Genomic DNA, 14,209 nt, shown 5'->3' with positions numbered 1-14,209 from the left:
GGTGAATATGGATTGGGGCTAAGAAATGAAAGAGGAAGCTGCCTGGTAGAATTTTGCACAGAGCATAACTTAATCATAGCTAACACTTGGTTCAAGAATCATGAAAGAGGGTTGTATACATGGAAGAAGCCTGGAGATACTAAAAGGTATCAGATAGATTATATAATAAGACAGAGATTTAGGAATCAGGTTTTAAATTGTAAGACATTTCCAGGGGCAGATATGGACTCTTACCACAATCTATTGGTTATGAACTGTAGATTAAAACTGAAGAAACTGCAAAAAGGTGGGAATTTAAGATGGGGCCTGGATAAAAGAACCAGTGTTTGTACAGAGTTTCAGGGAGAGCATAAGGGAACAATTGACAGGAATGGGGGGAAGAAATACAGTAGAAGAAGAAGAAGAATGAGTAGCTATGAGGGATGAAGTAGTGAAGGCAGCAGATGATCAAGTAAGTAAAAAGACGAGGGCCAGTAGAAATCCTTGGGTAACAGAAGAAATACTGAATTTAACTGATGAAAGGAGAAAGCATAAAAATGCAGTAAATGAAGCAGGCAAAAAGGTATACAAACGTCTCAAAAATGAGATCGACAGGAAGTGCAAAATGGCTAAACAGGGATGGCTAGAGGACAAATATAAGGAAGTAGAGGCTTATCTCACTAGGGTTAAGATAGATACTGCTTACAGGAATATTAAAGAGACCTCTGGAGAAAAGAGAGCCACTTGTATGAATATCAAGAGATCAGATGGAAACCCAGTTCTAAGCAAAGAAGGGATAGCAGAAAGGTGGAAGGAGTATATAGGGGGTCTATACAAGGGTGAAGTACTTGAGGACAATATTATGGAAATGGAAGAGGATGTAGATGAAGATGAAATGGGAGATACGATACTGCGTGAACAGTTTGACAGAGCACTGAAAGACCTGAGTCGAAACAAGGTCCCGGGAGTATTCCATTAGAACTACTGACGACCTTGGGGAAACCAGTCCTGACAAAACTCTACCATATGGTGAGCAAGATGTACGAGACAGGCGAAATACCCTCAGACTTCAAGAAGAATATAATAATTCCAATCACAAAGTAAGCAGGTGTTGACAGATGTGAATTCTTTACAGACGAATGGAAAAACTGGTAGAACCCGACCTCGGAGAAAGATCAGTTTGGATTCCGTAGAAATGTTGGAACATGTGAGGCAATACTGACCTTACGACTTATCTTAGAAGGAAGATTAAGGAAAGGCAAACCTACATTTCTAGCATTTGTAGACTTAGAGAAATGCTTTTGACAATGTTGACTGGTATACTCTCTTTCAAATTCTAAAGGTAGCAGGGGTAAAATAAAGGGAGCGAAAAGCTATTTACAATTTGTACAGAAAGCAGATGGCAGTTATGAGAGTCGAGGGGCATGAAAGGGAAGCAGTGGTTGGGAAGGGAGTGAGACAGGGTTGTAGCCTCTCCCCAATGTTATTCAATCTGTATATTGAGCAAGCAGTAAAGGAAACAGAAAAAAAATTCGGAGTAGGTATTAAAATCCATGGAGAAGAAAAAAAAAACTGTTGAGGTTCGCTGATGACATTGTAATTCTGTCAGAGACAGCAAAGGACTTGGAAGAGCAGTTGAACAGAATGGACAGTGTCTTGAAAGGAGGATATAAGATGAACATCAACAAAAGCAAAACGAGGATAATGGAATGTAGTCGAATTAAGTCGGTGATGCTGAGGGAATTAGATTAGGAAATGAGACACTTAAAGCAGTAAACGAGTTTTGCTATTTGGGGTGCAAAATAACTGATGATGGTCAAAGTAGAGAGGATATATAATGTAGACTGGCAATGGCAAGGAAAGCATTTCTGAAGAAGAGAAATTTGTTGACATCGAGTATAGATCTAAATATCAAAAGTCATTTCTGAAAGTATTCGTATGGAGTGTAGCCATGTATGGAAGTGAAACGTGGACGATAAATAGTTTAGACAAGAAGAAAATAGATGCTTTTAAAATGTGGTGCTACAGAAGAATGCTGAAGATTATATGGTTAGATCGCATAACTAATGATGAAGTATTGAATAGAATTGGGGAGAAGAGGAGGTTGTGGCACAACTTGACTAGAAGAAGGGTTCGGTTGGTAGGACATGTTCTGAGGCATCAAGGGATCAGCAATTTAATATTGGAGGGCAGCGTGGAGGGTAAAAATCGCAGAGGGAGACCAAGAGATGAATACACTAAGCAGATTCAGAAGGGTGTAGGCTGCAGCAGGTACTGGGATATGAAGAAGCTTGCACAGGATAGAGTAGCATGGAGAGCTGCATCAAACCAGTCTCAGGACTGAAGACCACAACAACAACAACAACAACAACAACAACATCAACATCAACATCAACAACATGAACCGTGGATTAAAACTGAAAAAAACTGCAAAAAGGTGGAAATTTAAAGACATGGGACCCAGATAAACTGAAGGAGCGTTAGGGAACGATTGACAGGCGTAGGGGAAAAGAATACAGTAGAAGAAGAATGAGTGGCTCTGAGAGATGAAATAGTGAAGGCAGCATAGGATCAAGTAAATAAAAATACAGGGGTTAGTAGAAATTCTTTGGTAATACATGAGATGTTGAATTTAATCGATGAAAGGACAAAATATAAAAATGCAATAAATGGAGCAGGAGAAAGGGAATAAAAATATCTAAAAAATGAGATCGACAGAGATGCACAAAATGGCTAAGCAGGGATGTCTAGACGACAAATGTAAGAATGTAGAAGCATGTATCACTAGGGGTAAGATAGATACTGCCTACAGGAAAATCAGAGAGACCTTTGGAGAAAACAGAACCACCTGTATGAACATCATGAGTTCAGATGGAAAACCAGTCCTAACCAAAGAAGGGAAAGCAGAAAGGTGGAATGAGTATACACAGTACTTGAGGGCAATATTTTGGAAATGGATGAGGACGTAGAGTAAGATGAGAAGGGAGATGATATGCTGTGAGAATGACAGAGCACTTAAAGATCTATGTCAAAACAAGGCCCCAGGAGTAGACAACATTCCATTAGAACTATTGATAGCCTTGGGAGAGCCAGCTATGACAACACTCTTCCCATCTGGAGAGCAAGATGTAGGAGACAGGTGTAAGACCCTCACACTTCAAGAAGAATGTAATAATCCCCATTCCAAACAAAGCAGGTGCTGACATGTGAAAATTACCGAACTGTCAGTTTAATAATTTAAGGTTGCAAAATACTAACACAAATCCTTTACAGAAGAATGGAAAAACTCATAGGAGCTGACCTTGGGGAAAATCAGTTTGGATTGTGGACAAATGTAGGAACACACGAGGCAATACTGACACTAAGACTTCTCATAGAAGATAGGTTAAGGGAAGCCAAACCTAAGTTTACAGCATTTGTGGATTTAGAGAAAGCTTTAGGCAATGTTGATTGGAATACTATTTCAAATTCGCAAGATGGCGAGGGTAAAATACAGGGAGCAAAAGGCTATTTACAATTTGTACAAAACCACATAGCAGTTATAATAAGAGTCGAGCTGCACAAAAGGGAAACAGTGGTTGAGAAGGGAGTGAGACCGGGTTGTAGCCTATCCCTGATGTTATTAAGCCTGTATACTGAGCACGTAGTAAAGGAAACAAAAGAAAAATATGGAGTAGGAATTAAGGTCCAGGGAGAATGTATAAAAACTAAGGTTTGCCAATGGCACTGTAATTCTGTCAGAGACAACAAAGCTCTTGGAAGGGCAGCTAAATGGAATGGACAGTATCTAGAAAGGAGGATATATATGATGAACATCGACAAAAGAACAGTGAGGATAATGGAATGTAGTCGAATTAAACCAGGTCATGCTGAGGAATTAGATTTGCAAATGAGACACTTAAGAGTAGCAGATGAGCTGCAATTCGGGCAGAAAATAACTGATGACGGTTGAAGTAAAGTGGATATAAAATGCAGATCGGCGATGGCAAGAAAAGTAGTTCTGAAGAAGAGAAATTTTTTAACATCCAGCATAGATTTAAGAGTGGGGAAGTCTTTTTAGGAAAGTATTTGTAGGAGTATAACCATGTATGGAAGTGAAACATGGGCGATAAACAGTTTAAACAAGAAGAGAATAGAAGCTTTTGAAATGTGGGACTACAGAAGAATGCTGAAGATTAGATGGGTGGATTACATTTCTAATGAGGAGGTAGTGAGTACAATTGGGGAGAAGAGAAATTGGTGGTACAACCTGACTAAAAGGAGGGATCTGTTGGTAGGACACATTCTGAGGCATCAAGGGATCACCAGTTTAGCAATGGAGGGAAGTGCGGGGGAGGGAGGGGGGGGGGGGGAGGAGAGGTAAAAATTGTAGACAGTGGCCAAAAGATGAATACAGTAAGCAGATTCAGGGGGACGTAGATTGCAGTAGTTACTTGATGAAGATGCTCACACAGGATAGAGTAACACGGAGAGCTACATCAAACCAGTCTTTGAACTGAAGATGATGACAACAAAAACAACAGCATAAGTCTCTTAAGAGTCTGTATAAGTACCAGAAGCATACTTATGCAGCAATGTTGTTGACATTCACTGTGAGGTATGATGGAAGTGACTGGGGGTGTGTCAGCCGGTGGTTCTACACAGCCAATTGGACAGCAGTGGTCAGACAATATTTTTTGGAACCAAGAGAAATTGTAACATTCTCATGTGAGGATGGAAGTGAAATACGCTGTGTTCTCAGGTTCCACTGTAACCACAACCTCAGAAAATGCAACATATCTGTAAGAACCAGTCAAATATTTGTGGCAATGGAGATATAAGTCTAACAACTATCCTGGACAATGATGATTAAAAATAGTGAAACTACAGGAGGAAGACAAGTAACCAAAAAACATAGTGAAGATAAAAATTAATGTTAAGCATCTGTTTTCATTTATTTTGTTTCTTCTTGTATTATCAAACTGTAGACAATCAATAACAGAATAGGTGTAATGTAAACATTTTAGATAGAGCCCTAAGATGAATAAAAGTTTGTAATTTTGATTAGTCAGAGTATTTTAAAACATAAATTCTTTCAAGGAGCCTCTTAAAAAAAGTGGAGACCATCTTATATCCAAGGTCATCTTATACTAGAGTAAATAAGGTATGTCAAAAACGCCTCATTCTGCATTTTCAGGCAAGTCAGATTAAATGTCTGGATTGACAATAACCCTTTTTCCTCAGTTAAGTTAATTGGGTCAAAAGTTTGCTTTGTTGTCTGATGTATCAGTGTTACAGCTAGCCGGCATATTTTCCTTACTGTCTCAACATTTTTCCAAGAAAAATTTACATAGTAGCAACTAAGTTAGGATACTTACAACACCCAACGTCAGTTTAAGCATCGTGTTTTGTGGATTTGCAGGAGTCAAACTGAAAATGTAAATTCATATTTGAAAGTATCAATCATGTGTGGAAAATAGTCTGCTTATGTCCAGATAACGAGGTCTATATGCAGGCTTTAAGCCTTTCCAATTTTTCTGATCACTGCATTCTCTCCAACCTTATTATTGTCCAACATCAGAGACATAGTGGCAAATCATGTCAGACGTAGTTAGACAGTGGATCTGAAAGGGTTAAAACAGTCAAGCCCCTCCTTGGATGGAGTGCTGTGAACTGTGTCTGCATTTGATGCATCTCAATTGGTGCAACAGACCTTATCGACAGACACTGACATTTCACATGTGACCTAGAACTGTTACGATTCAGAGCAGCGAATTTTTATCATAGGCTCTAAAGTGGTAAACACATTCCATCCAGCAACAGCCACCCAGTCATGTTTTCACAGTCCTGGGCTAGTGCCGGGCATTGCTTGTGACAGTACACACTGTTTCCACAATTTTTTCCTCTGTCTGAACCTGGGAAACAGTGGTTGAGAAGGGAGTGAGACTGGGTTGTAGCCTAGATGAATCAGATGACATTCAGTCTTACAATGCCTTACAGCCAGCAGTTAGTTCAAGATGTTTTTCCCCAGGCTGCTGTAAATGCACCTTGGTGTGACCAGCTTCTTCTACGGGTCCTGCAATATATATCCTGGCTGGCTGGTCACCCAAGCTCTCAAGGGGCAGATCCACTTTTTCCATTGGTAGCATTAACTTCCAAGTTCAGCAAGGTGTGGGTCTCTGAAGATAAGGAATGGTGCCAATTGGTGGTACCATTATCCCTGCAACGTCGCATGCTTCAGCTCACTTGGGAATTTCCAGTATGAAGCAACTGGCACACATGTCTACTGGCCTTGTTTGGATGACAACGTTTCACGGGTGGTGCGAGTGTGTGCCATTGGCCAGGCAGACCAAACAGACCCAGTCCACTCACCCTCACCATGATCAGTGCCAACGCAGCCTGGGACCAAGTTCGTGTAGACCTCAGGGCTCCTTTCTTGGAATCCATATCGTTAATTGTCCTAGATTCCTTCCACCAATTACCATGTGTCATCCACCTCCAGCAGAAAACAAAGGCAGCCATGATAGGAGCATTGGAGCGAATCTTTCCAATAAAAGATGTGTCCTTTACACTGCTGATTGACAACAATTCCCAAATCACAGAAGCTAATTTCAAAAGCTTTTGCAACTACAGCCCAATTAACTAAATATCTTATCACAACCACTTCCCGTACAGCCTCAAATGGGCTGTAGAACTTGAAACATTAAGTCTTAGGGTCGGCAAAATTGACTTCAGAACTAAACTTCATCCTAGTTTTTTGAATGTTCATACCTGTCAATAGTCAAAGTTGGATTGAAGTTCCTTCAAGGGCACTGTCAAAGGACACTTCTGGACTTTCCATCCCAAAACACGGAGCTGACAAACCCATCATTCCATGTGGATGCTTAATTAGGGATATGCACATTTGGGACAACTCTTGGACAGAACAGCAAGGCAGCCAGGTATACTGGCAGCTACAACACATGGAATGCTGTTCCAGCACTGCAACCAACTCCAGTTGCAGCACGCTAGTCAGTGGTCTTCCTCATCAGGCAGCCCACCATTGTCACCACCTCGTAGTTCTCTCCACTCTGGAGTTACAGAGGATGGCTGCCTGGCCCTTCCTTTCCACAAGCTGTGGGACATGCCCCGTCATCAACAGATCCTCAGAGTCATGCAGGGACACCTCATCTCCCACATATCTTCAGTCATAAGCCAGAAGTCCTTTCTCCACAGTGTCGCTGGCAGCCCCAGATGTCTCCGAGGAGAGTCCTGACAAGATGTCACCCGACCATGGGCTGCTTCTGCTGTGTTCTCCCTCGCACTGGCCTGGCAGGTACCAAGCATGCATGTCAGTGGCTTGATGTGGGAGGAGTTTAATAAAGCCACTGGATGTGCAAATAGATGGTACAGACATGTCAATAAGTGTAATATCAGCAAAGGTGCCTATGACAGAAAAGCAGCTTCTGTCACAGGCTGGTCACATGAACTTCCATAGTTGACAAATATAAGACCATCCAGTGGCGGTCTCTTCTGAGTTTGGTATCTCATCTCGTCTCTACATGTGGACTCTGCAATACTATGAGTAATTACTGTGTGTCCTCGTAAACCCTCGATTCTTTAAAGAATCGAGCTCCCATGAATAAAATAGCTTGAAACATTTGATAACTTTATAAATGATTTATTGTATTAAATATTTGATTTTAAGCATGTAAGCGAGAAAAAGTTTAGAAAAGGTTTGAAATTATGCATAAAGTTTGTTGGAAGTTGTGAAGTCCTCTCCTTTTCAAATACTGCACGAATGTACTCTGGATATTTGAGTACCACCAGTTACACTGTCTCAAGACAAGCAAACAATTTCTAACAGTAATACTTGTCTTATTGTGTTAAACTTTTTAACATAAGATTATGAGAATATGGTGCCATTTTAAATTTGGACAATAATTATGTAAAATATTGAAAATCAAATTTTGATGCCCCTGGAAGCCATTAGATAGGCAAGCTACAACTGGTACCAGGTTCTGGGTTAGTCCACTCAGTAAAACTGGTAATGCTACCAATGATGAACTTGTGGTTTCCACTATTGGCTGCCAATAAGGAACATCGGATGTGAAATAAATTATCTGGCTGAGTCATACTTGAGTCTTATTATACTATTCTGGAATGATATCAGAATAATTTATTTGTGGCATAGACAGATATTTCTCCAAGAATTACTACTGTTTGGTTCAAGGATTAACTGATAATTTTTGCTGTTGTTACAAGAGTTATTTTATGTACAACAAATTATCTGACCTGAAGTGAGGGTTACAGCCTTTGCCTCAGTATCATTAGGGGTGTTATCACTTTGGTGACTAATGTTGTATACATATAGACAGAGCACCACCCACCAACCAAAAATAAAAATAATGTAATACTCATTATCCCTTATAATTGTGCTATGTCACCTACCTAACAGAGCCTCAGGATGGTCACCTCGCTCTGCCATAAGTCGATACATTTCCAAACGTGCAAGGTAAGGGCCCCGTAACCGACGTGGTAGTTTTGTTTCGTTGTCTCGAACAAGACGTGCAAGGAAGTCCCGAACTGCTTCTGGCGTGGAATCTGCACCTGGTATCCCTTCACTGGGGTCTGCTTGGCCCGAATCAATTAGTTTCAATGCTGATGATAAGTACTCAGTAATGTACGACCACCTGTCCATACTGCCAACACAAAAAGATACAATGAATTACAGTTGGCATGTGACAATATATAAGTTTATAAACAAGGTATTAAATGGTGTTCAAAACATTTTTGTGTGTGTGAAGCAGATAGTTTAGAATGCTGCACAATGTCTTTCATTTGCTATTTTTGTACAGGTATAATGAAAATACTAAATTACAATAATTTCATTTAAAACAATTCTTATACTTCAACAGCTATCAGGACACACATAAGAAAATTTAAAGAACATACGCAAATATATCTACACATAGTTTTGTATCTACATTTGAAACTCAGGTGTAACTCATACACTACGTAATAACCAAACATCACTTTCCAATGTCGAAAATTTGAAAAACTTTTAATGAATTTGGTTAATGGTTTAATACTGATTATAATTATGACTGTTCTATTCCTTTAATGGTAGACAATATATATCGAGACAGAATGGCGAAATTCCAAGTACTACAAACCGAAATACGTGAACATAGAAAAATACTATTCCTAGCTTTTGGAACCTTTACACTCCTTCCTCAGGAAGGAAACAGCACCTGGTTGGGAATGTTGGAAAGGAGGTGCAGGTCATTCAGATGGAAGGTAAAAAAGAGACTGAAGGTGCACAATCCCACTCAGATCTTAATGCCTGAATACCAGAATAGTAGTTAGACTGATTGTTGCACTCAAAAGGGTGAGCCTATCCCAATGCCAATGCAACTGCAGGGTCTTAAATCTACAGATATTTTTCTACAGGGCAACATAAAATATGTTGGTGTGTAAAAAACCAGCACAAACTGACAAACTGCTTGGTGCAGTTCTAGCTTCTTGTTTCAAGGAGCAACAAACAGAGACATCAAAGAATCTGAATAAGTTGTGGGTGCCACTGTAATGCACATGCTACTGGCCTGTAGTGGATCTGGGTGGAAACTGTTATCAATATCCCTTTTCTTTAACTTCCCAGGCCTGCCAACTAGTTACAGTTCTACGGTTAAGGACTATCCCCCTTATACTGTCCTTGAATCACACTATGTTAGGTGCTGGTTTATGACACAGATGCGATTCTTGATGACTACAATTGTATACCTAAATATTGTATTGTATCACTTCCACCAACTTAAAAATTTCAGATAGGAAATTGTAGATAACACTGCCATTTGCAGCTGATACAGTATGTACTAAAACTTACTCTTCCTTCAGCATTAGCTTGAAAAGGAGATTGGCCTGTCGCCAACGCTTCAACTTCATGAGGAGAGTTGCTTTCTTGTACGGGACATGCACATATGACACCAGTTTTTCACCTAGTGGGCCAGTCACAACATCAAGTGCTTCACTGTATTTTCCCTGCAAACAATTGTCAAAGTTTTCAAATCTTTCAGATATGATCAATAACTGATACAATACACTGAACTTTATTAACTGCACACAGGCACTTTATAGCTCAGAAAATTCTACATAAGTTATACTTGTGTTCTTTCATCACTACAAATTTGCTAACAGTTTGAATCTTCCATTCTGCAGGTGAGTGTGCAATTTCTGAAGGATTAAAACTGTGTGCTGGACCAGGACTCAAAAACCAATACCTCGTCTTTCTTGGGCAATGTTCTTACTAATCAAGCTATTCAGGGATGAATCTCGGTCATCCCCACCACTTCGCTTCTGTCAGTACCTCTTATGGGTTCAAGTCCTGTTCTGGTACTCAGTTTTAACCTGATACAGAATTTCATAAATGACTTATGCCTATTAAGACTAGGACTTTGCACACAGTATTAAATGCTATCCACAATGAAAATTCAAAATGTCTCAACAAGGTTTTTTTCTTTTTTTACCTCTCTGGAAAACACACACACACACACACACACACACACACACACACACACACACACCAGAAATTTAAAGTATATAAGAAACGGCAATAAATAAATTGTAGTTGTCAGTACACACTAATACTCTGTATGAGAATCAACCAACAACCAACCACAGTTAACAAGAAAGAGAATTAAAATGAAAAAAGGTCATAGGACGAGTATATGCTGCTCTCCTTAAAGAGTTAATGGATCATCATCTCAGTTTTTATATCTTTATAAATAAAATGAGTCACAACTTTAATAAATGAATAATATTATTAAAATTTTTGGAGACAGGTCAGAACATTAAATTACATGACAAACTTTAATATTAGTCTGGTCCTAAGGAAAGCTGACCTATATCTAAAGGTAGTGGCAGTGCGTCTTCCGGGAAATGTACCAACTGATACATACAGTTTGTACAAGATGCTTTTGGCTAGATGCGACCCAATACTCAAAAAGTAAAATGACTGATAGAACACAAAAAAACATGTTTTATTTTGCTTCTCTATTTTTAGTGTAGGTTGTGGTGACTGTAGAGTACCCCAAAGTCTAAGTAGAGTTGAAAGGTAAGAATTTGGCTGCAGTTTCGCCAAGACAATGAACATGATGTTACGGGAAGAATATTACTTGTTACAGGGCAAATTTTGCAGTTACAAATTTGCTGCAGTTTCGTATAATCATATTAGTACTACAATGGTGATATTATCACATTCATTCAACCACTTCGCTTAACCCCTTGTCATCAGCTATACCATATCTTTCTTTGTGGAATACTGTACAGTAAATACAATGATTTCAAGCAGCAGATATCACTTCTGATCTATAGTAGTAATTAACAGGTCAATGCCCTGAAAATATTCAAAGACTTATGCTTAAGTTCTACTCTGTAACTGATAATTATTTATACCACATACAGCTCACCTGCATTTCCAGAATCATAAGATACAACTGAACTTCTTGTTCTGCCTCAATTTTATCTTCATTCACAAATTTTTCAACCATTCTCTCAGCTAATGGTAAAACAATGCTCTTTGATAGTTTGTCATCTGCCTTGTATGCCTAAAAAAGAAAATAAATAAAACTTTGGAAGTACTTCCAGGTAGGCCTGTAATAGGGTGTAAAATTTACTACACAGTCTTTAGCACACCAGTTCACATTGTGGGACTAAGATTTGAAATATATTATGTCACTGTAATGTCATTGTAAGGAGAAAAATAATTTGTAAGCGAGAGTAATATTACATTTCCAGATGACCTCTGAAACACTAAATCACTGAATGGTAAATATAGTGTGGCTAAACCGCTAAGAACTAACAGTTCCAAAGAGCAATTACTGCAATGCCACAAAATATGTATACAAATGGCACTACCATATATCAACATTAAGAGTGTCTTTACTATAAATTACAGGCAGTCTCTTTCCAAGTAAAAAACAGAAGCCCATGTCAACAAAACAAAAAAGAATAACAACAATCCAATGATAGAATATAGCATGATGAATAAGCATCAAGGCAGCTTTGAAGCTGTGATGCTCCATAGTGTATTATAACAGCTGGTGAAAGACTTATCCAACAAGACTTGAAGACACATAAAGAAACATTATTAGGTAACAAATGTTAATACCAATTAAAGAATTCTGCTGATTGTAATTTAATGTGTTGTTCATAAAATGAACATGTAAATTTGTATTTTGAAAGTAACTGATAGAATTATACTTTTAAAATACAATGATTTATACTTGTTAATAAGTGCCAAAGATCTCTGCACTTATTAACATCAGCTTTAAAAAAATGTAGCCCAACATGTTTACTGATGTACTGTACAACATATCATCATACATATATAATTAATAATAAGTTTTTCTTCATATGGTTCAACTTCATCATTTTATATTATTTTTGCACGAACAAAATGCAGTATGTAATTTCAAACTGATTAAAGAAAGGCAGAAATAGTTTAAAATAACTGAATATTAACAAAATATAAGCAGGGCTTAAGGCCACCATACCTGCATCACCACACTCATAACAGCCCAAAAGTAATATGGGTTCTTCGGTTTCAATTTGTAAAGCATAAGGGCAGTTTGGTGTTGTCTTTTGTAATCGGCAACACGTACATATGCCATGAAGAGATGTGTAAGCAGCTCTTCGTTGGTAGGGTCTTTCTTTGTAGCTGCTTCGTAAATTTCGCATATTCTCTCCGCTGTAAGAGTTCGGCAATTGTTATAAAATACTTAATTACAGTCACATAATTTCCTGTTGAAACACTGATAGTCAACAGAAACTAATCTGAAATATGTCTATCAGAAAATAATTAAGTTAATTTCTAGCCCCAGAATCTTACATTAAAAACACTGACACTAGTAAATAATAATACTTAGTTACTGTAAAGTGCAGTATAACTGATAGCTGCAGTTTGTCACACAGAAACACAGTAAGAAACAAATGCATACGCCTGTGAATTTCTCGGTAACATATTGTCATAGCCTGTAGAGTAGAGTCGTCGCATGGAACTTCTGCCCGAACTGCCTCCAGAAGCTCGATGCATTCTTCTTTTTTGCCCATACGCAGAAGGGCAAGTGCTTTCAGTACCTGCAATGACGAGTCTATTTAGCATCAACAAAAAATTTAGTAGGCATCTTCATTACTTCCATGTAACATAAGAAAAGTATGTAACTATTTCCTGACTTCACCTTTGCACATTGAAAATTTGGCTGCTTCTTCAGAACTTTGTCTGCTTCCTGCAGTGCCTTCTTACTATTGCCAATGTCTAGCCAATCTGTAAAAGGAAATAACAATTGTGTATATGGCAACATTTCCTACCGCCAACTTCTATGTTAAGTTGTGAAAACATTAAACGCATATATCCTCTGATATTATAATACGACTAGAGACAAATATTTAAACTGCGTATATGATTATGACTTCGTACTTTACTATTATTTAGAGGCAGTAGATTCATTATTTTCAGATATGAAAATTTATGTTTACATTCTGTGTCTAGTGATATCACACGATTATTTTCTACAGATGAACCACGATACAAAACTAACATTATCCACCAAAAAACTGGGTGATATTTATATCAATGGGTAGCGATGCGACATTTATAAATGTCTTCGTACATTACCATATATTGGACGAAGTCTTCGTTCACCAACACTACTATCCACATGGGTTTTAGCAGCCATATTTATTAACAAGTTACTACACAAACAACTTCGAACAACTGACGCTAGATAGCAGAAGTTTCGTAATCGGTTGGTTAGAGCGCTTATCTTAAATGTACAAACAACCCAGTCAAAATTTCAATTTGCTCTTTTACTAATCCTGTGCCACGCACTGTGCACTTTTCACGCTAAGTGTCATCTGAGGCATCGGATTACATCTGAAAAATGTTCCGAAATTTCTGGAGTATTTTGCTGATATTGAAAACTTTACTGAACATCCGGCACCTCTGTACACATAAGCGAGAAATATAACAACAATAAATTACAATAAAAACTTCTGTCTCACCATATATCATAGCACCTTGATACGGGACTTAAAAAAAGAGAAAAGGGTTCTATGAACGGTAACAAACTCTATAATATTTGAAACACATTAAAATTCAACGAATCATAGACGGCGAAATAATTATATAAAAAGGAAAAGCTACGACTGAACAAGAATGAGGAGGTATGGAACGTGCCTGACCTTTCCAAATGAACTATAATCCTTGAGGATC

The 14,209-nt window shown here is 38.3% G+C and overlaps 1 protein-coding gene across 2 annotated transcripts in view; it reads right to left on the bottom strand.

Annotated features, from left to right (window-relative positions):
- LOC126284352 (N-alpha-acetyltransferase 25, NatB auxiliary subunit) overlaps nt 1–13,971 on the bottom strand; it is an 84,685-nt gene extending 70,714 nt beyond the window's left edge. The window contains exons 1-7 of one of the 2 annotated variants that reach the window (XM_049983217.1): nt 13,613–13,971; nt 13,176–13,261; nt 12,936–13,074; nt 12,492–12,685; nt 11,406–11,543; nt 9,824–9,978; nt 8,389–8,639 (exon numbers count right to left, since the gene is read on the bottom strand). In XM_049983217.1, coding sequence (XP_049839174.1) covers nt 8,389–8,639; nt 9,824–9,978; nt 11,406–11,543; nt 12,492–12,685; nt 12,936–13,074; nt 13,176–13,261; nt 13,613–13,673 — 1,024 coding nt within the window. In that variant the 5' untranslated portion in view covers nt 13,674–13,971. Of the gene's footprint in view, nt 1–8,388; nt 8,640–9,823; nt 9,979–11,405; nt 11,544–12,491; nt 12,686–12,935; nt 13,075–13,175; nt 13,262–13,607 lie in introns of both variants that reach the window. The other variant, XM_049983218.1, reaches the window with a different exon arrangement.
- Nucleotides 13,972–14,209: the final 238 nt, after the last annotated feature.

The sequence above is a fragment of the Schistocerca gregaria genome, chromosome 8 (assembly GCF_023897955.1).
Source record: "Schistocerca gregaria isolate iqSchGreg1 chromosome 8, iqSchGreg1.2, whole genome shotgun sequence".
Lineage (NCBI taxonomy): Eukaryota > Metazoa > Arthropoda > Insecta > Orthoptera > Acrididae > Schistocerca > Schistocerca gregaria.
Note: the sequence above shows the minus strand (reverse complement) of the source record. Positions and strands in the feature narration are given on the sequence as shown.